This window comes from Lygodium microphyllum, chromosome 6 (assembly GCF_053477565.2).
Source record: "Lygodium microphyllum isolate KBCC chromosome 6, Lygodium_microphyllum_v1.1.10, whole genome shotgun sequence".
NCBI classification, from domain to species: Eukaryota; Viridiplantae; Streptophyta; class Polypodiopsida; order Schizaeales; family Lygodiaceae; genus Lygodium; species Lygodium microphyllum.
The window spans coordinates 83,566,795-83,594,708 of NC_141140.1; the positions used below are offsets into that span (position 1 = coordinate 83,566,795).

Sequence of the window (27,914 nt, forward strand, 5' to 3'; positions counted from 1 at the left end):
CTACATGTTTAATAGAGTGAGATACTCTCCTTAAATCAATCAAGGTCATTCAATTTCTCCCCAAACTATACAAAATTGTTGCCCATCATATGGATTTTTAACCCCATTTCATTTATCAACTGATATGTTTTACCTTTGCTAGTATTAGTATCTAGAATTAGTTGTCACGTACATAATGATTTATATGCATGTAAAGTTACTTGTTTTGCACTTATAGTTAGTATGTATTCGTTTTAATATGTCGTAGTCCCTGGGAATGCATGACATGGCTTTTAGCTTTCCTCCATCTTTGCCTTTCTAGCCCATGATGCATTAGCATTATTTAACATTCGCAATGTGTTGATGATGCATTGGTATATTAATCATATGTAATTTCTATAAGGCTTACTAAGATCATGATATTTAGTCCTATCAAATAAATATATTTTATTTTGGGCAAGCAATGTAAAGTTGTTGAGAACCTCATATTTCTGGGGTTTTCCTTTAAATTCTGTAAGTTAAAATAGTAGGTGGCCATATGTAAGAGCACTATGTTAAATGATAAAGGGAATAGAGAAATAAAAAGGATAGTGAAATAAAAAGGCTCTACTACAATAGATTTCACGAAAAATTAGATATATTCGTGGCCTTTCCAAGCCCCTCTATCTTTCGATCAAGATTAAACTATATGTTCCATTTCCAATGTAATTTTTAAGTTAGATTACGAATGCCATAAAGATATCCCCATTACGGTCATATTAGAAGCAACATGTAGTATTTTAAAGACTACATCCATTTGTTAGCCAAAATTAGATCTGTCTACTGCTCTATTATCACATTAATCCTAGCTAGTCATTGTTTGGAATGACTACAACCACATCATTCTAAACAATGTCTAGCTTTTACTACCGCATTGTAGTTATATGAGAAGCAAAATGTAGTAATAAACTTATCATTCTAAACATTGTCTAGCTTTTATTACTGCATGTATTAGAAGCAAAATGTAATAGCTAACTTAGGCAATGCGAATCATCTTACATTCTTTGAATACCAAAGATTGATATTATACAAGAATTCTTGTATCACCCATGAAAATCACAAAGCCACCAAGTTCATTGCATTGCTTTAGTTCTAGTTTAGGGCAGAATATCTATGCCCATGGCTATTTCTAGGCACTATTATGTGAGCACATCCAATTCCAAAAAAAAGATTTAAAAATAGCAACAAGAAGTCTATGCAAAAAATAGAAGAGATGTTGTAATTTAGTTACGCTTGAGAACGCTACTTTGATTGCAATCCATTTTCTTTCTTTTTCCCTGTGCAATAAAGACAAAATACCACTTGACGAAAGGGAAGAGGGGCTTTAGCTCCTCAATTAAAGGGAAGAGAGCTTTAGCCACTCAACTGAAGGGAGAGGAAAGACGATACATTTTTCCCTTAGAGTTTGATTCAATCCATCTTTTAGCATTGAATCCAATCTCTCTGTCATGATTCTTGCTAGGGTTTAAAATAAGCATTGTTTCTATTATACTAACATTGTTTTTCTATAGTGTGCCATTTTAAAGCATTATAGTTGGCTAGTATGGTAAATTGATCTGGTTGTTTTCAAGAGATCATCGCTTATAATCTAGATATTTTTACTATTATATCGGGTTGATTTTTGAATGAAATAACTACTTTAAACCTAACATATGCTTAAAAGATAGTTAAAATATTTTGTAAAGTCAAGTAAGATCCAACTTTGTCATCCATAACCCTTTTTTTTTAATAATGCAAATGCAAAAAAAAAAAGTTATGCATAACCATAAACTTTGACTAGCTTTTAACGCTAGATCACCATCTGTCGAGGATAGAAGTATGTCAAAATCATACGAGACTTTGTCATGAGTGGATTGTATCCATCGTGCCAAGACATGCTCAATAAGAATCTATTTTTCTGGAGCTCTAAAGGCTAGCATGACATCATTATTTACATAAAGACCTAGAGTGTGGAAACCTAGAAATAAGCTAGCCCAACTTAAATGGGATATTATTACTTCTTTATACTCCAATATTCTTGACAATACATTATCTTTGTTTTATTCTAGATCATAATTCCTAATGAAGAATATGGTGCCTACCATGATAAACCCATCAATATATTGGTGATGGGTATAAAGTGGGTGGTAAAATCTTGTGCCATTATAAAAGGATAAGTAGGTAAGGTGAATCCAAACAGCAAAGAAAGCACAACTATGATTCATTTATAAGATTTGAATTCAATTGGAAGGCGTGGTTTTGAATGGTAGCAATGGTTCCCAGGAAAATAAGTGTTTTAATAAAAGACAAAGGGTTTGAACCTCCCACAAATATGTTTGTAGATAGTTCAAAATAACCTTGCAACACAAACCACCATATTGTGTCTTTACCTAAAGGACAAAATGAGCAACCATGTTGATGATGATGATGCCTCTAAGGATTGATAGATCTTCTTTGATGTTGACAGGTAGACTAATCACCTTGCTTTGATATTGATGTTGAAGACCTTCACCATGCAACAACCCATTATTAACCAAAATTGAAAGAGAACAAACTAAAAAAGAAAGAAAATAGTGACAAGAGAGAAGAGAAATTGAGAAAGCATGCATGGTACAAGATTGGGTACAATCTCCTGCTATGCATGGTTGAGCACCTCCCTCATGCATATATTTATAATATTCAATTAACCTTTTGTGCTCAAAGTACATTGCAAGCATTCTTTTTTAGTTCTTACTTTTTCTTTCCTAATGACTTGCTTTTGTACAAATAAATCAAACACACCCTATTCTAAATAACTTTGCAATAAAAAGTAATATTTAAAGCATTCTAATAAATGCATCCAAAATAAATCTATTGCACATGTGCGAATACATAGTCCTTGCACTTATAAGTGCATATAAAATTTAATGTTATCGATAATATTTTTCCATACTATGAAATTTATAAATTTTACACATTAAAATATACACTCCAAAACAATAATTCCACCTAACTCCATCTAATTATCTACTCACCACAATACAAAACACATTAGTATCCTTCCATCTATCTACCAAGCATAATGGGGCTAGTACCGCATGCGCATGTTCACATGATAAGTCATAGATTATACAGTAAATAGACAAAATCCACAATTATAAAAATAATCTAAATATAATTCGATATCATAAGGTGTTACCTTACAATATCATGAGTAGGTATACTCCATGTGATGGCACTCTCTATTCACCTGATAACTACAATCAAGTGTGAAAAAATACATGGGCAACATGCGCAACTAAGCTAGTGCACACTCAACTAGCTGACCACCTCCTGTGTTTTTGTAGTTTTTTAAAAAGAAAAAGCTATGATTTTATTTCTAGAATTTCTAGCATTGGAAAAAAGAGCTAATATTTATTGGCCTTGCAAGCATCACCCATGAAGACCAAAGAGACTCACACCATTGCCACACAAATGATAGGGTATCCCCTCTAAACCATAGAGAGCTTCACTTCATAAACTTGCAACCACATCAAGAACCTTTGAGAATTGAAGAGGCTAGCATTGGAAGATCTTCAAGGCCTCGTATTCCTTGGTGGCCTAGCACCCTAGTTGGGAGGAAAGAGACCATTGAAACTAGAGTGGACACCTTGAGACCAATCCTAACCATTGTGAAAACCATTCAATCTCACATAAACTAATTAATGACATTGACAAGCACTGCCTAAACTAGGGCTACATTAGCTAAGAGATTTGAAGAAATTGCCCATTCATATTGCTCGTCATAGAGGCCCTTACATTTTCCCTCAAGGTATTGATAGCTTGAATTTCTCAAGGATGTTCACACTCACAAATGCAATCCCATCCTAATACCACCCAAAGTGATAAGGCAACCTTGACTAGAGGAGAAGCAACCATATCTTGGACAAAAAAATTGTCAATCCACCTCCTAACACATCAAGGACACACCTCAAGGTGTTTCTTACATCAATACCATGATGAGCTACATTATAGCTTTAACATAGCCACATTCGAAGCCCTAACTGTTACCGTGTTTCCGACCACGTTACCGCAGCACAGAGGAGCGGAAACTGGGAAGAAGGAAAAAGAGTAAAAAGGGCGCAAGAGCAAAAAAGGCGCCTTGACTGACAACCAATCCCTGAAAATTTCAAATATTCGGACACGACCCTCAAAAGGCTTCGGTGTGGGGCCACGGCAATAAAAGAGGAAAGGTGCACCATCAAAATATGGGAGTGCCCCCAAATCTGTGTAAAAGAGTGTCAGGCTCGCTCCTATGCAAAGTGTATGCATTAGTGGGAATAGGGTAAATTAGAATGGTGGGAAATGGGAAAGAGGGCCTAGGCTACGGCCGGCCATGTAAAAGAGGAAAAGGGGATGACCGCCCGGAAGGGATTAAGGGTTTTGTATATAAAGTTGAAAAATGAATGAGAAGCTCATTCTTTTGGTGTGTGGCAAAAGGAGTCCTCTTCTTCTTCTCTTCTTCTCTCCTTCTTGCTTGTGTGTGCTCTTGAGAGAGGGAGTGTGAGAGTGTGAGGGAGTGAGTGTGTGTGAGGGTGAGGGATCAAGAGGGTGAAGCTCTTCACCATCTCCTCTCCTCTTCTTCTCTTCTCTTCCCTTCTCTTCTCTTGTGTGCGCGGCTATGGAGGATGGAGCTTGGAGATGGAGGAGGCTTGAGGGTGCTTGCGCTAGCATCTAGGATCGTGGAGCTACCAGAGTGCAAGAGAGAGGAGGGTACTCGATCGAGTATCAAGGTAAGCTCACTACACTCGTAGGATTGACGGCGCGTCAGCTAGGTGAGAGATAGCCATTAGAGCTCGCTTGAAACGCTTGAAAGAATAAGCGGTCCGAGGGTCTTGGCAGTTGAGTGAAAGCTCCCACATTTTGGTTCCATTGCTGGGACTAACGGATTCAAGCTTGAGCACTTGCGCGCCTCACATCGAGCATCGAAGTAGGGTATTCATCCCCGAAACGGAGCTTGAGATAGGTAGGAAGTTGGGTGCTTTTAATCTTCGGAACAAGTAAGTATTTTGGATATTTTGGTTGTTTGATGATTGGAAAGCATGGAGAATCTATTCCAGTTTTTTGTCTTCAATTTTTGTTGCATTTAGCGTAGGTTAGCGCTAGGAGATCGAATCGGAAATGGGTAGGGTTCACTGTTTCAAAACAAAGTAAAAACAGGGAAAAAAGTCATGCAAATGCGCAAAATGCTCGCTAGTGAGGACTAAGATTGATAAGAGAGGGATCAGGGGTATCAGCGCCACAGCTGGGATGGCATATAGGAACCGGAAGGCCAAAAGAGAACTCATTTGTGCCATTTCAGTGTGAGAGAAAGAGAGAGAGAGAGCTAGGAAGCCCCAGGCCGGGTGATTCAATCGCAGCACCGACGCACTCATCGACCCATTCAGGTATATGAATCCCTCCCTCAAACTCCCTAGATGGTATCTGGAGGTTTGTGCTTGTAATGGTTGAGTAAATCATAAGAATTGGCAAGATCGGCATCGCGCGGTTTCCATCGTGCCGTTTTCGGCCCGTCCGAGCTATTGCTTTTGGGCCGAGGTCCAGAATCGGCCTTCGGCCCCTTGCCATTCGGCCACTCGGCCAGAACCCTAGTCGGCACTCGGACTATCCGAGTCAACCCGTCCGAGAGACCCTCCTTGGATTGTCCGAGCCAGAACTTTTTGACCACATGGCACATTCGGCCTTGTGCCATTCGGCCCGACCGAGTGACCCGTCCGAATTCCACAATCGGAACTCGGCCACACCCGGGATTCGACCCTTGGCCAACTGCGGTTCGACCTGTCCGAATCTGTTAAACCCGCCATTCGGCCCGTCCGAGTAAAAATCATCTGAGCCAGATTTGGAGATTCGACCCTTGATCCCATGCCATTCGGCCCGTCCGAGTGACCCACTTGGACCCTGCAATTCGGACCACTTGGTCCGAATGCAGCTTATTGTCAAAATTGTCAGAAATTTGACCCGGCCGGCAAACACGCATTAGCACAACTTGTCAAAACCCTTTGGGCGTTTAGAACTTGATTCTGGCACCCGGGATAAGAGAAATTGTAGTACACAGCCGCTTAGCGGTGGGCGGTAGACAGTGAGGGATCCACGGACTAGAATGCAAGCCACTGAACCACGAAGACCCGATTGATCAGAAGTGAACAAGGAAACAAACAAGGAACCCTAAACCCTGACTAAACGGCCGAAAAATGGACCTACAAGCCTATCAGGCCAGAAACGAGCGAGAGTGAGTGGGGCGCCGAGGAATTGCTTGCTGCACTAACATTGAATTTTGCACTTGAAGTACACTTAAGGAAACTGAAAGCCTGATTGGGCACAAGTGCACAAGGAACAACACACTCACCGAGTGGCGGTAAATTGAGACTTGTATTCAGTAATTAAGGGAACTCACTCAGATAACTCGCTCAAGGAACCCACCAATAGGAGAGGACCCAAGAGGTAGACAGACATGCAAGGCGTAGAAGAGAACTAAGCGAGGAGCGCCAACAACAAGGACCTATCATGTCTAGTCAACCGGATCGACAGCGCAGCAAGGCGCAGGAATCCGACCATGACAGAGGAAGGCTCAGACCATCGGTTTACCGAGGAGCTCGACGTGAGCGCATTCCCAGATGCTATACAACAGATGGTGAGCAGTTACGATGCGCATGCCCGATACGAGCACCGTGGCAAAACGACAGATGCAATCATTGCAGACCTAGAGGAGGAGAGAAGGCTAGCTCGCAAAGCATTGCAAGGCATAGCCGAGTATAATAGGGATCAACAAGCCAGGAGCCTGAGGCAAAGCATGGAGCTGCATGAGGTGCAGCGAGTGCTAAACTTGGCTGGCCAGAACTGTACGGACCAGGAAAGAGCACTAGAGGGAGACCTGACACTGAGCGAGCTCCTCATGAAACGGCTGCTCGATAACACCGCAGTAGAGCAGAGTGTCACTGCACTAGCGACTCGCTGCTTGCAGGGTTAGGGGCAAACCAGGGCTCAAAGAGCCAGGCCAAAATACCAATTGTCGCCAAGCAACTCGACAAGTACCAGCCACATGATGATCCGTACAGCTTTGTCGAGCAGTTTGAGCAAGTCTGCGAAGCCAATGGCCTCAACGACCAGACTCAACGTTTGCAAGCATTCGGACTTTGCTTAAGCGATAAGGGTAGGACGTGGTATACAAGCCTGGATGCCATAGAACGAGCCAACTTCAATAACCTCAAGGATCTCTTCGTCAAGAGGTTTGCCGAGCCTGGATACTCCGACAACCTGCTAGTACGCTTGATGAACGTCAAACAGAAGGAGAAGGAGGGCATCCGCGACTATGTGACCCACGTGAGAAGCCTCTTTAAAAGAATCCCTTTAGGCGAGCGACCGACTGACAGGGCAGTATCGACTGTATTCATCAGCGGAATTCGAGATGGGGAGTTATATAGGGCACTGACAGGCAACTCAAGCTTGCAACGAGACATGGTGGCTAGGGTTTTTGAGGAAGCCATCAGAGTCGATGACCAGCTGAAAGAGCGGAGCTCCAGGAGCTCAAACCTAGAAGAAACCAACCCGCGGAGTTTAGAGAGAATGCCAGCCTCTAGTGAGCGGTCGAACCCATCACCCCAAGATAAGGGGAAAGCCACCGAGACAGACCAAGGCCTGGCGGAGGTCAGGATGGAATTAACCAAGATACAGGACATGCTGAGACGACCAACGCGCCCGCACATCCAGTGCGTGTATTGTGGAGGGAACCACTTGCCGGCTGAGTATCAAGACCCTAGGTCAAGAACTTGCGCCAACTGCGAGAGGTTCGGCCACGATGCCGCACAATGCAGGCTACCAAGAAGGTTTCCATACTCGCAACCCTATGCCTAGCCTTATCTAGCTAACAGGCCATAGCCATTCTTCGGAAGGGGAGCCCCATTGGCTCTACCCGCGCCTAACGATATGAAACCCACCGTCCCTAGAATGGACATAAATCCCACTGACATTCCTAGACCGCCTGGTCCTTATGTGACCCACCCACCAAGCGACGCTCCAGTTCATTACGTGGAGGAGCCAAATGATGAAGAGACCTACATTTACCCTTACGTCTCGCATGACGACGAGGGTAATGCGGTCCTCATGGATTATCGACCCGTGCCAGTGATGGCGTTGGGAAGAGGACGAGGTAGAGGCCTAGGAGGGCAGCCACAGGATCCAGTCACTTGTTGGACTTGCGGAAACCCCGATCATGTCTCATCGCGTTGCCCTAAAAGAGAGCAGCAAAACAAGGACAAGGCTGATCAAAAGTGCGCAGAGTGCGGAATCACCCATCTTTTCGTTGATTGCCCAAAGCGGAAGCCGTCCTCTAGCGCAGCTAATTTGCCATCCGTCCCATTAGGGTTGTTTGGTGTCGAAAACCCCGATGGGGAGGCCACACCTATTCCCTTACGAGTTATGACCCGAGCCCAAACCAAGCAGGCCGGCATCTCTCTGCCAGGACCTAGCAACCTGGACGCAGCCTCAATAGGGAAGAAAAGCCGCAGGCAAAAAAAGAAGAGGTCGGACGCTAAGGTCGCATTGAAGACCGAGAGTGCTACGACTTTAACTACGGGGAAGAAAGTCTCAGACATGGAGGTAGAGACTTCAACCCCTAAGACAGCCGAAAAGGGAAGCACTAAGATAGGGGAATACCCGCATCCCAAGCGACAATTGGAGGCCATAGAAAAGGTGAAGGAATGGGTGAGGGAGGCTCAACAGCACCTCAAAGATGCGGAACCCATCACGGAGAACGAGATCGATGATCTCTCCAGCATAAGCACGCCAAGGTCACCGCCTCCACCTAAGTCAGCCGAGGCTACTATGCCACAAACAGTGCCACTAAGACCAAGCCTGGACGCAACAGAGCCGCAGATCAGCCGCGACCGTTGGCCCGGACAGTCTAGGTTAAAGGAGGGACGAGTATTTAGCAATCTCCTGACCACACTAGTGACCACCCCTGTAACATTTGGCCTGGGAGATCTGCTTAAGCAGCACCCTGCCCTATGGCAAGACCTTAAGCAGCGGGTTGAGGGCTCACAAGAGCAGGTCACGGTAGACCCTCAAGACCAGGATGTAGAAACACAATTGCCCAGCCTCACGCTGCACTCTGTACCTAAATCTTTGCACGTAAATGCCTTTTGGGAAGGCTCTGAGATGCACGCAGTCCTGCCAGTCCTAGCCCTGGGTGATGCAACAAGGAAGGGAATCGTAGACACGGGAGCCGGGGTTAGTGTGCTTAGCCACGTGGTGCTGCAAACTTGGGGAAACCCACCTGTTGAAGCTGCTAGGTTTAACGTCACGCTAGCAAACGGTATGAGAGTGAAACTATTCGGGGTCCTGAAATATTGGCCAGTGAAGATCGCAGGAGTCCAGTTCTCCGTTGACTTTATAGTCATGAAGGGAGTGGACTACGATGTCCTATTAGGCCGACCCTGGATGCGCAATGCTAGAGTCATCGAAGATTGGGGTAACGGCTTGATCTTCCTTGGCAATAGAACTAACGCCATACGAATAGAAATGGACACCTGGAAGACCTCACCAGTCGACCTGGATGCCATCTCTGCTATGCTCAAAGGGAACACTCAGGTCAGGAAGCCCTATGAGTCCTTGACCAAGTATATCCCATACCCAGAGGATGAGCGGGATTGGATGCACATCCTCGCTACAATTGACCTGCCATTCTCTGACCAGGAGGCATATGAGCAGGCCATCAAAACGGTCGGCAAGGCAAATGGAACACTTCCTACGCCACTCTACATGATGGTAGCAAGCCCCCATGGAGGGCTTGAGCCTGTTACCTTCCAAGTGCCTTCCAACAAAAGGGAACTCCAGGGAATACTGGAGTACTTAACGGACCAGCTAGCAGGCAACACAGCCGCCAACTTCAAGCCGCTCCAGGACCTCTTGGAGGAGTCCGAGTGGAAGTGGACAAGGGTGCACGAGCTGAACCTCATGTATAACTGGGCCTTGGTCCCCGACCAGCGAGATGAGGCAGAGCAAGCCTTGGGAGACGATGAGCAGTCGAGCAATAAAGAATCCTGTGATGAATACGAAGACTGCCAATCCTTCGGTGATGAAAGCGAGGGTGAAGTGGATACCATAGAGTACGACACTAAAGGACGAGAAATTGAGCAGATACGGGCAGACGCCAAGCCGCAGAAGAGACAGGCCCTTAGAATGGACCAAGGAGTCATGTGTACAAAATGTGATTGTGCTTGGTTGGAATGCATAGGAGCTGTAGACCTTGAGCAAGCCGGCCTAGCCCAACCAGGAACGACATCACTGCTTAGAACCGAATCGCCATCTGAACTGCGGCCACCAGGGGAGACCACCTCTTCTAGTGAAAGTGGGGAGTTTAACTCTGAATCGGAAGTTACTTCTGATAGCGACCCCAGAAATCCCTAGGCCACCCATGACCAGACGTACCAAGGTGGACTTACCTGTCCACCTGAGGCGCAGACGGTTGCGGCAGGATGAGGCAAAGCGCCCCAAGGATACACGATCAGAGGAATAGAGAAAGCCACAAGACCTCCCTAAACGCTTCACTAAATTCAAAAAAGGGGATAGGGTAGTGGTTCTGCTAGGTGCCAAGCGCCAAGGGCAAACAAGCGAACCAATCAAAGGGCAAGCCAAGGTCAAGGAGGTAAACCTAGCCCTGGAAGGGGAAGTACCTCGACCGGTGTTCATTGCCGAGGACTTGACTACTGAAGAGGAGTTCAGTCTTGTCGCTCTTTTGCGGGAGTACATAGATGTATTTGCTTGGTCCTTAGATGAGCTACGAGGGGTAGATCTGAGTGTTGTGACTCACAACATACCCATGACGTCGGATGCAACGCCGGTCAAGCAGCGACCGTACCCCATGAATCCAAAGCACGCCCATGCTGTCAAGGAGGAAATCGACAAGCTGATGAGAGCTGGATTCATTTACGAAATTGAGCACACAGACTGGGTGTCACCCATAGTCATTGTGATGAAGAAAAATGGCAAGATTCGAGTGTGCGTCAATTACAAGAAGGTGAACGCTGCTACAAGGAGAGACAACTACCCCTTGCCGTACACCGAGCACATGCTTGAGAGGGTGGCAGGTAAGGAAGCCTACAGTTTCCTGGATGGCTTCTCGGGGTACAACCAGGTGCAAGTGCATCCTGCAGACAAGCACAAGACCGCCTTTGCCACTGAGTGGGGTGTCTTTGCGTACGTAGTCATGCCCTTTGGGTTAACCAATGCCCCCGCCACCTTTCAACGCCTTATGTGCACCATATTCAAGGACATGCTTCGCAAGGAGTTGGAGGTCTTTGTTGATGACCTGTGTGTCCATTCGGCGTGGATTGAACATCTAGACAAACTCCGCACGATCTTTGAACGGTGTCGCTTATATTGCCTCTCCCTGAACCCCTTGAAATGTCAGTTTTGGGTGAAGCACGGATGCATCTTAGGACATGTGGTGTCAAAGAACGGCATTGCCACGGACTTCTCGAAGGTCAGGGTTATCATTGACCTTCCACCCCCAAGTAATTACAAGGGAGTTCAATGCTTCTTAGGTCACACAGGATACTATCGGTGGTTTGTACTGAACTATGCGCTGATCGCTAGGCCATTGTATAAGCTACTAATCGTCTTCGAGTGGACCGAAGCATGTCAACGGGCATACGAACAATTGAAAAAGGCTCTAACGACGGCACCGATTCTACGAGCCCCGGACTAGACCACTACCTTCCACGTACACATTGACGCCTCTAAGTTTGCCGTAGGAGCAGTGTTGTGCCAACCGGGTGAGCATAACTTGGACTACCCAGTGAGCTTCGCTAGCAGGCAACTCACTGAGACGGAGATGAATTATTCAACAACAGAAAGGGAGGAACTAGCCATGGTGTTTGCTGTGAAGAAATTCCGGCACTATCTACTAGCCACACTTTTCATTTTCTTCGTGGACCATCAAGCCCTACTCTACTTGGTAAACAAACCTTGTGCTACAGGACGCATAGCTCGATGGCTCCTCTTGCTCCTAGAGTTTGATTTCTCCGTGGTGGTACGAAAGGGAAAACAGCATTACATGGCTGATCACATGTCCCGTATACCCACAGGAGAAGCAGCTGGACAAGGCATCATTGACAAGTTACCTGATGCCCACCTATTCCACCTGTCCAGAGAGAGAGACCTATTTAAGGCTGATCTGACGCCATACTAGGCAGATGACATAGTCCAAGTGCTCGAGCACAGACTACCTGAGCGACCTATAGAAAAGGCACGACTGAGGCACTTGATATTGAAGCTCCAGCCCTACCAGCTAATTGCAGGCCAACTCTATAGGTTGGGGCAAGACGGATTGCTGCGAAGGTGTGTGTGTGAACATGAGATGCATGATGTGCTCTCAGAAGCGCACAGTGGCATTACAGGTGGACACTTTAGCAGAGACACGACAGCACGGAAGGTGCTGCAGTCCCAACTATGGTGGCCCACACTTTTTCGCGACGCCAAGCGATTTGTCAAGCATTATGACGAGTGCCAACGGGCAAAAGTTTTGATTCGTAAGGATCAAATGGAGTTAACCCCAATTATTGCTCGCCAACCCTTCGAAAAATGGGGAATTGACTTCATAGGACCAATAAGCCCCGCAGCGCAGTACTCGCAAGCCAAGTACATCGTAGTGGCCACGGATTACCTCATGAAATGGGCAGAGGCAAGAGCAACGTGAAAAAACGATGCTAGAACAACTGTCAAGTTCTTATGGGAGCAAGTGATCTCGCGCTTCAGTTGCCCCATCGAACTGGTTAGCGACCAAGGCACACACTTCATCAACAAAGTGATAGCACATCTCCTATCCACCTTTCTTATCATCGCAAATCCTCGCCATACTACCCTCAGGCTAATGGCCAGGCTGAATCGACTAACAAGATTCTTATTAACATCCTGACTAAGGTGGTCTCAGTCTCGAGAAGCGACTAGGACAACAAGTTGATGGCAGCCTTGTGGGCCTATCGCACAGCTTATAAAACAGCCGTCGGTCAAACCCCCTTTAGGCTGACCTATGGGACTGAAGCAATTCTATCGGTAGAATTCTTTGTCCCTAGCCTGAGAATAGCACTCCAAGAACGATGGGAAGGGAAGGAAGCATGGACGCAATGCCTGATCGAGCTGGAACGCCTGTCAGAGACTCGTCTTCTAGCCATCCACGCGCTCATCTGTGAGAAGGCTCGACGAAAGATATGGTTTGACAAGGATGTCAAGCAGCGAGACTTCGAACAAGGAGATCTTGTTCTGCTATACTCAGTGAAAGGACACAAACAGAAGATGAAGTTCCGAGGACTAGGCCCTTTTAGAGTACGCATGATTGGTAGAATCGGGAATGTTGAGTTGGAGACACTTGACGGTGAAGGAGTAGGTTTTTTTAACGGCAGCCGCGTAAAGAAGTACTATCCTCCTTCCCATCCATTACATGAGCCACCCATGCTAGAAGCCCCGTTGAACGTCCGAATGGCAACTATAACCGATCTTACGGATCAGGACGAGGAAGCAGTAGCACCGACGTATCTACGAATCACAGTCACAGCAGGCGTGGTGTATTCTTTCGATGCCTTGATTGATGAAGGGGCTGACTACAACATCTTGATGCATGACCATTGGATACGCATCGGTCAACCGACGCTACAGCCCACTAATGCCAACCTTCTTCCATGTGTTGCCTAACACTAAAGAAGCCGGTAATGTGTCACTATTGGGTCGCACCTTCAAGAAGCTAACGCAATGTAATGTGGATTACAACCTAAACCGCATTCATCTTGCCATCGGCAGCACCTGTATAGTAACGACCTTCAGCAAGGGCTCTCATGATTCCTCCACCATCACGACGCCACCGGTAGAAACCCCTAGCACCACGCCCCAGACCCAATTTAAACGGGAGAAACCTGTGGCTTCGTGCCACGCACTCGACCCAAGGCCCAAACCCACCAAGAATGCTCACAAGGCCAAGGAGCCCAGACTTATGTGGGTGCCAAAACAGCAGGAACCGTATTTGGGTACACCACCCAAACGGGACACTAACCGCCAGAAACGTAAGCCATTCCGGCCTAGGAGGCAGTATAGACGCTATTGCCATAGACAAACAACCATGCTGTGATGGATTCCTAAGGATCTCTTGCGGACACAGGGATACTACGAGGGCAACCCCTGGATTTGGGTGCCTAAAAATGGCCGGCTAAAAAGCTCATCTAGAAGTGATATCGCCCTAGAAAGGAAGGCTTGCACATGGGGTAACCAGCACATAATCAGCACGCCATTACCAGCAACAGCTAGTAAGCCTCAACTCATCTATCGACCAAAGCAAACGAGACAAGCCTTAAACCTGCTTAATCCAGAGGGCTTAAAAATCCATATGACTGCTCACTCAGAACCCAGCCCAACCCCCAGGCCCCTAGAGCTTCCTGCAACACCTCAATGTGCTTCTGTATACAAAGCCCAACCTGTGGCACCGCGGAAGGAGTCACCACTGTCCAGTCTAGTTGCACCATCCCCACCAGCAGGTCTTAGACCCTCGTACACGGTTTGACCTTTCCTCTCCTTGGCTAACGACCTTGCCGCGACCTCTAGGGATGACTTAATAACCTGCATCAGGATGTCGGACGACACTTTCACCACATTCGCTAGAAGCTATGAGAGGCTAGACCTCGCCTCCTTGACAGAACCCTTGCTTTGCAGGTTCGTGCATTACCATGCACATGGGAGGAATACGAACTTATAACTACTAAATTCCCCAAGATCGCTGCAGAACTCATAGCTAACGATGAAATCTCAAAGGAGCAAGTGGAGCTCAGACGCCTAGTCACTTCATATCGAAAGCCTCCCCGCTCTGTTCCTGAACACGAGATGCACGAGCTCATGCAGATGGTAAGCTCGCCCTCCATGTTCTTACAGCAGTGGTTTGCTCTGCGAATCCAATGGGAGAAAAAAGGTTGCCGAATAATGACCAATGTTGAGCAACGCAGGGCAATTAAAACCATTGAATACGACCCCACTTATGTGGCACCCATCTCGTTTAGGGTTTTTGCCATCACCCGCAATCAGCAATTGGACGACCATGTGCTTGCCCACCCCTATATTGACCAACTCCTCACCAAAGAGGAATTACATGTTGCCAGCCGCCTTAATACTGGGGATCTCTTTCATGATGTCTTGACCTACATCTCCCAGGTCTCTATCCAACCGGCTGCCCTCGATTGTCATGCGCAAATGGAATACAACCCACGATTCTACACGTGGCTTCTTCACACGTAAATTCCTACCCCAACAGCACCAACGGCACCCTTTAACTCCCAATCCTAGGAAGGATTCTTCTCTCAGCTGGAAGAAAGGTGGTATGTACGTGCAAAAACTCGGTGAAAAGAAAAGTGGAAAATACGGTGGAGGGAATCAGATAGGAAATGAATAAAAAGGGGGGTATGGTGAAGTAAAAGTAGTGAAAGACATAAGCATTAGTATGGAAAAAAATGGCTTCCAAAAATTCAGTTAAGAGTTTAAAAACAGCAAAGTGCTATATGGAAAACACTAACGGAAGTTATGAATTGTGGTAGGAGCAGAAAATGTCGCAGTAAGACCGCGCCCATCGGCTCCCATTCACTGACGAGGAAAGGGAGCTATATTGCATCCAATTGGAAAACCGCGCCTTCGGCCAGCTGAAGTTCCGAACCATCCACAACATCGGAGTCGTGGTGGCGAAGGAGGAGGCAGCCAGAAGGGTGGTGGAACAGTGCAACCTAACAAAGTATATCGAAAAATTCTCACAGGAGCCTGATCACTTCAAATGCGTGGAATTCCTCAGGACATACAATTCGGACTAGGAAGCGGGCACTGTAACAATAGGCCGAGGAGAGGGCGCAAAGAAGGTACCGGTCCGATTGGACCCGGTCCTGGTGGAAAAAGCTTTGGGATTGGCACCTAGGACAGAAAGGCGGCAAAAAAGGGATGTTTACGCCTTGTTAAAAATGAAGAAGGAAGAGGTACTTACAAACGACAGCATAAGCATCCAAGACATCCCCGACACTGACGCCAGGCTGCAGGCCAAGTTGGTGCACATGCTCTTCTCTAACCAACGATACAACTCCTTAATGCATCGGATTAGTGTGCCCATGCTGGAGAATGTAGCAGTCCACACTCTAGATGAGGTGGATTGGAATGGCTACGTGCGGAAGACTATCGATCAAGCGGCCAAAGCACTAGCCCTGGGAAGTGCACCAACAGGAGCAGATTCTCCTGCTTCTAAGGTAACGGAAAGGAATAAAGCCTCCTCCAAGGCCTCTTTCATCGGCTACGGGGGAGTCTTAACTGCACTAATTCAGGAGGCAGTAAAGGCAGCACCACCGTCACCCCCAGCATCCCCACTAGCGCTGATGTGTTGAATTTCGTGGCGTGGATGCAATATTTTATCAACAAAGAAATGGGCCAGGGGCAGAGCACGGAAACCACAGCCATAGGACAGAAAAGGCCAGTCGCAGATGCAGAATCCAGGCAGGAACCCAAAAAGTAAAAAGTCGAAGCCTCCACCTCGCCTATTCATGCAACGATGATGCCACCGGCTGATTACGACGAATACGTTGCCGAGCTGCTCTCCCAGTTGGAGAGAGCGAAGGAGAAACGCAAAACAACTGTAGCTGAGTTGGCAGCCGAGAAGGAAACCATGGCCGCCTTCCAGTTGGACAAGATAAGAATGGTAGCCTTGCAGCAGCGCGAAATTGCAGAGCTGAAACAGGAACTGAAGGCTAGGGATGAGAGGGAGGAACATTGGAGGCAGTTACTTGAGAATGAGACGCAAGAGTTAGTAAACGTGCAAAGAGGACACAAGCTTCTCATAGGGCAGTACGAGGAGCTTGCTGCAAAAGCTGCTAAGGTGGATGCACTCAGGGAGGAGCTAAATGCTAGGGACGAAGAAAGGCAACAAGGCATGGAGGAGCAGGAGGAGGAGCTCAAGCGCCTAACAGATCAGCTGACCTATGAACGACAAGAACAAGAGAGGCTGGTCAGGGAACTAGAGGATTATGGACAAAAAATCATGATATTGACCTTGAGACAAGGGGAAGGCCTGGAAGTGATGAACAAGAGGGCAGAGGAGTGGGCCGTGCATAACGAGAGGAAGGTGAAGACATTGGCACGCCGCCTTGCTTTAACAGAAAAGGAGAAAATCATTGCGGAAAGTAAGGCAGAGGCAGCCCAAGTGGCCTTCAGCGCTCAACAGAAGATCTTCCTCGACACCATCTTAGACGCCACCCACACAACACAAGGAGAGTCACTGGAAGCAGTACAGAGGAAGCTTGGCATGGCGAGAAGAGCTCTACACGCTGGACTGCAGATGCCACCACTGCCGGCGGAGGTGAGGCTGAGTCTGGAGGAACAGCGAAAATACCTGATGAGAGCCGGCCTGACCCCCCAGGAAATAGATGCCCTTGGGTTCCAAGAAGAAGCAGTACTCGCAAAACGGCAGGGGGAAGAAGCTGAGCTGGAAATCGATGTGAATCGCTTCAAGGAAGATGTGGTCTCGCAACCCCCCTCGCCACAGGCCCAAGATCCACCACAAGCAGACCCAGGCAGAAAGAAAAGCCATCTCTAAAGAAAGGCGAAAAAAGCTGGTGGAGGAGGCCAGACAGAAGTTGAGAGCCAAACCGGCCGTGCTACCATCTGCGCCTCTCCCTCCGTGCCCAGATGATCTCCCGGCGGGATTCCATGCAGAACTGGTGGTGTGGGAGGTGCAGGAACTAGCAAAGGAGCCATTCTCCTTCAGTTTCCTCCTACCCAACAGTTTGCGGAGGGTCTTGCCCCTCAAAGTGATGGACGAGGTGATCGCGGTCAGTGGCCGGCTAGGGAAAAGATGGCTGGAAGAGCGGGAAAAGACCCCAACCTCTTGGGGCACCGAAGCGGACGACTACTAGCACGATAAAGTTTTTGAAATCCCCTACACTGTACAAAACTATAGGGACCAATCCCTGTGGAGGAGATGAGTATGCGACATAAGCATGCTCGCCTGGATGGCTTTTTGTAATACCCTGCCGTTTGAGTGGAACGACCCTACTTATATGGCGTACCCTCGAAGGGTAGGCGTAGATTTTGATGCCACCCTCCACGGGCGCTATGACTTCCCCGTCATTTATAACTCCACTGTAGCATCTTTCGACAACGCCCTTCTTTTTACCGCAGAAAGTCTAGATGAATCTATGATGTGCTTCCTTGCGGATTTTTCCTCATGTCCTGACCCCGCCTTCATAACCACCTGTAACTATCTTAGGCTACTTAGGCTACTCCTTAAGCAGGACTCGACTCCATAAGAGCGTGGCCTGCCTTCCCTATTCTTCGACCCTAATGCTATAGATAATTGTGCCATGGCTCGTCTCATGATGAGGGCTACCCTCCTCCCTTCTTTTTGCCTAGCCCTCCTAGAGGACATGAATGACAGCCAGTTCACTAGATGCAACCACCCCTTCCTCTCCACTACCTCCCTACATGTCCGCATGAATCTAAAGAATTACATGCAGAGTCGCCAATTTTTTAGCAAGTCTCTCCGCCCACCTTCTCCTCCTCATTCCGACTAAGATACTTGGGCCTATGTCTCATCTTCAAAAAAAAAAAAAAAGCACCTAGGGATCTCCCTAGCCCCCTCCCCCACTTCACGCCTAGGGCACATCAAGGGCAGGACTTTCAGACCTATCACCCTAAGGCTCGCACCGCACCACCAACGAAGCACAAGCTGGGTCCTCAAGTGTGGGACGTTACCAAGGGCTTGCCCAAGGTTAGACCCATCTCCCAGTTTCACTGCCACGAGCAAAACACACTGCACGACAAGCAGCACACCCCTTAGGGAGGGCATAATTGTTTTGCAGGTTATATCGACTCTCAGGGGCTGGCAACTCGCGGAAGACCATCACCCCTGGCACCCCTTAAGGACCCAAAGCGTGCCGGCCTCCAGCCACCCGCCTGATGCTGATGGCCACTATGATCGAACCAGCTCAAGGTGAGTCTGCCATTGGCATAGATCTTGGACATGTATCATCCAACGATCCATGCCCTACGCCTCAAGATCCACAGATAACTTATTGATTCCACCAGCCCGAAGACCTTCAGATCCAAGGCACAAATCTTCCATCAAAGCCACGAGGTTCAAGCCAAACCGAGTTTAAGGGATTTTTACCAAAATAAATTTCCCCACACCATCATTGCATTGCTTCAAACGCTTCTCCTACTCATAAGACGACCGGCTACAACCATGTGACAGATGCCGAGTGTCTCCATGGAGCTTACCATACGTCGGCCTCGCTCCGGGTCATCATCCCTAACCACCCACCTACCTGTTCTGCTTACCAACCGACCTAACGTGCCCCTTGTCCCACCGCAGTGCCATGGGACTGGCACTTGGCTAGGAGGGGGGTAATGTTACCATGTTTTCAACCACGTTACCGTAGCACAAAGGAGCGGAAACTGGGAAGAAGGAAAAAGAGTAAAAAAGGCACAAGAGCAAAAAAGGTGCCTTGACTGGCAACCAATCCCTAAAAATTTCAAATATTCGAACACGACCCTCAAAAGGCTTCGGTGTGGGGCCACGGCAATAAAAGAGGAAAAGTCGCACCATCAAAATATGGGAGTGCCCCCAAATCTGTGTAAAAGAGTGCCAGGCTTGCTCCTATGCAAAGTGTATGCATTAGTGGGAATAGGGTAAATTAGAATGGTGGGAAATGGGAAAGAGGGCCTAGGCTATGGCCGGCCATGTAAAAGAGGAAAAGGGGATGACCGCCCGAAAGGGATTTAGGGTTTTGTATATAAAGTTGAAAAATGAATGAGAAGCTCATTCTTTTGGTGTGTGGCAAAAGGAGTTCTCTTCTTCTTCTCTTCTTCTCTCCTTCTTACTTGTGTGTGCTCTTGAGAGAGGGAGTGTGAGAGTGTGAGGGAGTGAGTGTGTGTGAGGGTGAGGGATCAAGAGGGTAAAGCTCTTCACCATCTCCTCTTCTCTTCTTCTCTTCTCTTCCCTTTTCTTCTCTTGCGCGCGCGGCTATGGAGGATGGAGCTTGGAGATGGAGGAGGCTTGAGGATGCTTGCGCTAGCATCTAGGATCGTGGAGCTACCGGAGTGCAAGAGAGAGGAGGGTACTCGATCGAGCATCAAGGTAAGCTCATTACACTCGTAGGATCGACGGCGCGTCGGCTAGGTGAGAGATAGCCATTAGAGCTCACTTAAAACGCTTGAAAGAATAAGCGGTCCGAGGGTCTTGGCGGTTGAGTGAAAGCTCCCACACTAACTCAAGAAGAAGGATAGCGTGCTGATCTCACACATGTCTAACATATTAGGAATATATACTTAGTGCTCAAATACAACCCATAAATTTGAACTTGACCTATGAATTTGCTAAGCCCCCTTGAGAGGAGCTAGATGGAAGTTGCAACATACTTGATCCTAAACTGACTAGCTAGGTCGAGTTGCATGCTCAGTATTACTCACCTGAACATGACAAGGACAACTTGTAAAGCGATGGTACTTACCAATGACTATCAATTTTCTTGATAATTAAATGTATCAATCACATGTACAAAAGCCTATTTGAGCACCACAACATATTGTTTGACAATTGAAAGGACTAATAAATTGATTGTGCACAAGGAAACTCACACTATCCCTTGGATAAGTACATGAAAACAAAGGATTGTTTATGCATGGTTGTCAAAATAGTAATTGTAGTCAACTAAGTTAAACAAGTAAGCAACAAAAAAGAACCAAGAATGGAAGATCTTTACATCACCCCATCAACCCTAAACAATAATTGGATGACCCAGAACAAACAAATGATTTGCAAGATTCTTAGAAATTTTCTTTCCTTACCTTAAGCTAGAAGCCGGACAAGATCTAAACACAGGAGAGCTTATGTACAAACTATCTTGCATGATATTTGACTAAATGGATATACACTTAAAGAGAGTTGTTATGCTTTCACATCAATTACATGACTAACCTCTAGCCAATGGGCTTTAGATTGGGTTTTATGAAAATGATAAAGGCTCTCTTTTCTAATGCCTTAGTAGTATCTATGTCAAGGTTTAGGTTTCACACCATTTGAGTTGAAAGAGATCGATCAGGAAAGGATGCCCCATTGCCCCACTACTCTTTGTTATAATCATCAACCCTCTACTTAAAAACTTGGATATAGAAGTGCAACCCCATGCAACGAGTAATTAAAGGACTAGCCATACCCTTGGGATAGCACTTCATCACGCTATTCTTTAGGGATGACAACTCTAATACAATTCTTTAGTCGTATGTTAAATCCAACTAGGTTTTAAAAATCCCAAATGATGACTTACTCCCTCATACAAGTTGTTTTGAATGTTGTTTCCATAAAGATAAAGAAAGCCAATGCTAAGCACAAAGTAAAGTTTGTACAAACATACCTAGACTCTTATCTCAAGAGAACACAATGAGTGAAATGATAAGGACGGCAACCATGATGGGTCTCTAATACTCGCAACCATGTATATTTTTTAGCTCTTACTAATGAATGGCTTAGATGATTTGTAAGTATCAAGCCTATTCTCTCCCGATCTATTGGCTACGGAATGTTTTTTAAGATAATGATTCTACTTCATCTTACATGACGTATGTTGTTTATTTTTGTAATTCCAAATCTCCACTGTTCTAATTCATGCATGTTTGTCTTGATCCATGAAGCATTGGCCTTTGACAACACTTAGAGACGTTTATTTTGCTATATTAAACCTTTAGCTTAGACATATGCTTTAAGATGTATTCTTTTTGCTTCAATTTGACCTTTGTTTGTGAAACCATTTCTTCATTATCCGATAAGTGTGCAATAAAAGAAAGACAGAGTCTTTTCCAAAAACATCATCATCACACATGGAAAATATGATGCATGGAGGCTAGCATTATCATGAGGTGAAGCACAACGATAAAGTAAAGAAGCACTGAATAAAGAACGGCTCAAAAAACTGACGACTGTGTGGGTGCATGAGCGCATGTGTGCGTGTGAGAGTTTTATAAAAAGTGTGTCCAGCCTCCGACTCCAGAGCTTTATAAATAAAACACGAGGTATTAGCGTGGCAATACAGCGGACAGACTGACAGTGGTATTGGCAGCTGAACTGCTTGTCGTATCTTTTGCGAGCCATTCCTGACCGGCTTCACTGATAGAGTCATCCTCTTCTGCTTCAAGAGCGGCGCTTTCTCTATCAGATGCTGCCAATTGAAGAAGATGGGGAGAAACCGACCAACGGCAGGCATCAAGTATAGTTACCACTGCCTAAAGAATGCAATGCATGATGAAGTGATTAGTTCTTTACAAATACCAATCACAATATTGATAAGTTATTAGGTTCAAAATTTGGGATTCACCTTCATGGATGGTCTGTCCTCTGTCTCGAAGGATGCACAGTCTACAGCAAGTCTGACAATGTCATGATAAACTTGTTCTGGGTATTGGTCACCGAGCTGTGGGTCAACTATGTGCTTTAGACCTTCACTCATTAGTTTCCGTCTTACCTGTGGAGCAGAATGCAGTGATTGGAAATCCTTGCCTGAATAATCAACTAACAGAAGCTCGATGTATAAATCACAGAAACCCCTTTCCATACTGCATTATTGATAGGAAGTATGTCGCAGCTTCCTCATTAGTCCCATTGGGGTCTAACATCTCGTGAGTGTTGCGAGTGAGGTTGTTGAGAAGTTTCACCCGAAGGTCCTTGAAGGTGTTATGGTGGAGCATGACGTGGCTAATGGAGGACCGTACCTCAAGCATGTTGCAGTAGGGGCATTGTTGTGGTCTCCTTGGGTGGATCTTATCGTGAAGGGTCAACCCACCAGTGCACGCCAATAGTAGGTAGTGCTCGCTCTAAGGTTGGTGTGGTATAGATATCCCATAGCGCGTTCATATTTGTGCTCTAGGTACGACTTTGAGGGATTGATAGTTGTGTTGTTTGTCCCATTTGGTCCATACGTGGGATTGCACCGCTTTTAGTGGAGTGTCCGGTATGTATCGCTTTAGCCAATTGGGGGTTCTCATCACCTTCTCATCTCCCATGTTCACTTGCCTCATACTCCCTTTGGGGATGAGTTAAGAATCATCAATTCTTGATCAAGTCACTCGTCGCAATCTTGAGAATGAAAGTTTCATAGTTCTTGAGCCTAGCTCAAGTTTAGATGAGCATGATCCTGATTCTCATCAAGCGAATGATGTAATTGTGACAACTAGCAATCAAGATTTTGAGTCAAAATGCTAGCTTTTCACCTTTGGAGCAACTAAGGAATGCTTTTGGCCATATTGCTTGAAGACAAGTAGAACCAATGAGTTACTCTATGTGGCTAGTCACTTGTCCAAATCTTAAGAATGAACACGTCATAGTTTTTAAGCCTAGCTCAAAGTTAGAAGCCTTGCTTAAGTTTAGATGAGGATGATCCTAATTGTCGCCAAGAGAATGATGTAATTGCTATGAATGATGCCATTGAGTATACTACATCCATGGTAGATGTATGATCCTTTAACCTCTATGTTAGTTCTTTAACTTTTATGCCATGATCATAGAACTTAAGTTTCGCCAATATACATTAAATGATAAATCAATGTCTCAGTCATTTGTAGCTTTTGATGTTATATTTTTATACTGTAATATCTTAAGCTCAAATAACAAACATATCCATGTATATATGAGGTGATCTTCCCATTCCCACTCCACTTTTTTTAGAGTTCTCGTTCCATGAGTTGCACTCATTCTTGTTTCATTATAACTATGACATCCTCCCTTAGTTGCAAGGCAAAAATCACATTTAATTTGGTTTCTAAAGAACACTTCCATCAAAACCACCCGGGACTAGTAGTTCTAGGCTCATGAGAACATCTCAGCTCCTAAACAATCTTACATGGAAGCGTTTTGTCTTCTTTACCTCTCTTTTTACGACATTGAAGGGAAGATCTCAAGCCCACTTGCTATTGCTATTTCTTCTTCTTCAAACATCCCTCTTCTTGATGAAGCTTCATCATCCACTATGAGTTTGGTGATGCATCCCAAGGTGGGTAAAACCCCAACGTGGCTGAGCGTGATTGATGAACCCTCCTCTTCTATCTTCATCTTTCACAAAGGTGGAGAAGAAGTTTGCTGCCCCTGTCTTGTTATGCACATGATCACACATGCTTCAAGAAGCTCTTGAATTCAGCAGAGTCGCAACTAGGATCCATTGGCTCTCTCTCTCTCTCTCTCTCTCCCCCCTATGAAGAAGTTTGAATTAATGAATTGAAATATTGATGCATCCCAAGTGGGTAAAACCCCAATGCAGCTAAGCGTGATCGATGAACCCTCCTCTTCTATCTTTATCTTTCACTAAGGTGGAGAAGAAATTTGCTGCCTCTGTCTTGTTATGCACATGATCACACATGCTTCAAGAAGAGCTTCTTGAATTCGGCAAAGTCGTGACTAGAATCCATGGCTCTAACTAATTGGCCATAATAACAATCCTCAAACATGGCCCATAACTAGAAAGTGATTGGTGTGAAGTGGGTACATAAGACTAAGTACTTGGCTGATGGCACCTTGGAAAAGCACAATGCAGGACATTTTATGCTAGAAGTTTGATATGCCAGATTTGGGTATCCGCTAGTTCTTCCTCAGATTGGAGATCTAGCAGCTTTTACAAGGCATTTTTATCTCTTAGCACAGGTATATCTTCGAGCTTCTCTCGGAGTTTGGTATGGCTTCTTCCAAGCCAATTTCATGGGCCATGGACCCTGAAGGCTGAGTCCAAGCTTTGTATCACAGATGATGCCCCACTAGCTGCCACCTACTATCAGTGCCTTGTGAACTCCCTTATTTGGCTCATTCATACGACGCATCTTATGCTAGGAGCTTGATATGACAAATTTTGGTATCCTCCCCTCCTCAAAATGGAGACATATCAGCTTTCAAAGGGCATTTTTATCTCTCAATTTGATATGGCTTTTTGCAAACTGATTTCATGCCCCATGGGCCTTGAGTCCAAGCTTTCTATTGTAGGTGATCCCGTACCAGCTGCCACCCACTATTAGTAACTTGGTGACTCCCTTATCTGGCTCATTCATACGAGGCCCGATATTTCTTTTGTGGTGGCTCTATTGTTGTCTTTCATGAAGAGTCCGTTGCAAGCTCAGTTGAAAGCCACACTCAACATTTTGCAGTATTTGTAGGGATTGTGATTTTATGAGATCATTTATGGAGAGAGAGCCACTCTTGTAGGCTGAAGTGATTGTAATTGATTTGGAGATGTCGATACTCGACTTTTAACAATAGGTTTTGCTTTCTCCCTTGGATTTGGAGCTATCTCTTGGAGCAGCAAGAAGCGGCCTACCGTGGCTCTTTCATTGATGGAGGCTGAGTATTGCGCATTATGTTTGACCACACAGAAGTGTTGAGATTCAGCAATCACACTCACTGACAGCCTCTTTGTATGGAGCTTCAGGGCCAAGGACATGCAGGCTTACCTATCCCATATCACAGTGGTGCCTACTGCAGTTTCCTACTTTCCTATAAAGCATTGTACTTGCTTCCTTTTCTTAATGCAATGATAGTACTCTTTTCCTTTTAGTAAAGTGTCAGTGTCATTGTCCACACACAAGATTGTGTTTATGAGTTCAAGTCTCAATCTTGAAACCTAATTCACTTGTGTGACAATCAGTGTCTGAGTCTATGTCTACATGAGTCTTCTTCCCGTCTTTGAACCACCATAGCGATGCTCTAGATCCGTGTTTCTCAACATGGTATCAGAGCCCAGTCGGGCATGGCTCAGCTCGGATTAGCTCTCCTCTGCTCTCTCTCAGCAGCACCCTGTCAGATTGAGTCGCTTATATCTCACTCCACAGGTCAAATCTCTTGGAGCTTCCTTCTGGAAAAGTGTTCCCCAGCTCAAAAAGCTTCCTTGTATCACATCAATCCATGACATTTGGGTATCTAAAGCTCAGCATTGTGAAAATTCTCAGTCACTGCCATAGTCTTCAACTGTGAATTGTAGGACATACCCTCCATGGAGCCTTCATATCTCTCTCTGTAGAGCATATCTTCATGAACTCTCTTCTAGACATATCTTTCTCTACTTAGGGCACTCCCTCTTGGCACAAAAATCGTCCACATTGTTGATCAACCAGCACGGCATTGTCGAAATTCGTGTTTGTTGACAAAATCTGCGCCTGGTCTGTTCGTTTGCTCTGCGCGCATTGTAGATGCTGCGATCTTGACAAGGAGGATAGGGCTTTGAAAGAGCTTTAAGTAAGCTTCATTTCTATAAAAAAAAGTTTTCAAAATGATCAACTACAGCTCCTACAATCTGCAAAAAACCAAGCCCCTGTTTGAAACCCTAAATTGTCAGCCATAGCCAGTTTCATCAAAGCTCAAAAATCTCATCATTTTCTCTCTCCTGCTACTTGGAGCAACCCATTGCCACTCTGATCTACTGTCCCAGCACCAAATCAAGGAGGGGAAGGACCTGAGAAGATTGAAGAAGGATCGACGACCTCGAGCAAGGAAGATTCAAGCTCAACATCAAGTCTCTACATAGTGTGGTTTCACACTACCATTACTTGTGTCTTTTTACTCCCATGTCAAGTACGCATGCTATTTCTCAATCTTTTGATTTTACTTCCTCTTTTCCGCAAGATATCGGAGATACTCATGATGAAGGAACTATTTATACCAAGTACTAGTACATTATCCTTGAAGAGAATAGGTATTTCAAATTGCACTTAAGAAAAGGTAAACAAAAATTGCAAGACTCTATGGTGAGTGCTCCTTCTTCACCCCCATCCCACCCATTAGTTCTGTTGCACCTTCCTTTCAACCTACATTAAGTACACCACACATGTCTTCTCACATTACACTAGGGGGTCCTACACCCATAGGCACGCCTCTTAGGACCTCCTCATTTTCTCCGTTGAATGGTATCTCCACAATGGAGGTTCATCCTTCCGTCCCCATACTTTTGGGTTTTTGTGGGCTTGGGAATGCCACCTAGCCACCACAAAGTATGGATTAGTTGGTACGTCTTTTGGTCATTTTGTTGTGTCCCAATCATCTCTTGGATAGGGCTTACATGTCCTAGTAGTTCTATCTCCACTGACACTTTATGGAAACATTCATGTTCTAGTACCTCTACATCAATCGGCACCCATTGGACACTATCAGTCTATTTTTGCCTACACACCTTCCCCTCCTACTTATCCCCCTCCACCACCTCCTTCCTATTCCACTTATCAGATAGCTCATGGTTCTTGATCCTCATCAATCAAACATGAGTTGACTCCTAGAACCTAGGGGATCTCGTGTAGGGGTTGGAACTCGAACCTGATCCTGCACTTGTTCCATACAAGGTTATCCGCTCATGGAAGGCTAGAAATGCCTCCGCTATTGTTGAGCTAATGCAAGGTCTCTTACTTGAATTTCATTCTTAGCTTTAGCATTTTAACTTAGCATTCGAGTATTGGGCACACTTGATTGATTGCTATGTGGCTTGGGATAGGACATGTTGTATCAATTTGGATCATGGGCTCCAAAATTTTAAAATCATTGATTGGGATGACTTGAAAGTCAAGTTGGTTGAGTATTGGTATCTTCTTGTCGAGTTCCCTACCATGGGGGCTCTTAAGTCTTTGGATGATTAGGTCACATTGTTTCTCAACAAGCTGTTGAGGAAATGCTTCTATTTTGTGCAGCAGGTGATCTAACGTCCCACCATGCCCAAATTCTATGAAGTTGATTGTCAACTATTGCGATACGCTCGACTGTTCGATCGGTTTCATAGTTTGATCTCTATAGAGGAGACTTGTTACGTCTTCTCAAAAGGGGCAGTAAGGGAAGGGTAAACAAAATCAAAATGCTAATAAAATAAAAAACAAATTCAAAATTCAAA

At 45.6% G+C, this 27,914-nt stretch overlaps 1 protein-coding gene across 7 annotated transcripts in view; it reads right to left on the reverse strand.

Moving 5' to 3' along the window:
* Positions 1-2,246: 2,246 nt before the first annotated feature.
* Positions 2,247-27,914, reverse strand: part of LOC148034744 (leucine-rich repeat receptor protein kinase HPCA1-like) — a 241,015-nt gene continuing 215,347 nt past the window's right edge. For 6 of the 7 annotated variants that reach the window (XM_087679704.1, XM_087679706.1, XM_087679703.1 and 3 more), the window contains 2 exons: positions 22,386-22,532; positions 21,908-22,293 (listed from right to left, as the gene is read on the reverse strand). In XM_087679704.1, the coding sequence (XP_087535830.1) occupies positions 22,087-22,293; positions 22,386-22,532 (354 nt within the window). In that variant the 3' untranslated portion in view covers positions 21,908-22,086. Of the gene's footprint in view, positions 2,504-21,907; positions 22,294-22,385; positions 22,533-27,914 lie in introns of those variants that run through there. The other variant, XM_087679707.1, reaches the window with a different exon arrangement.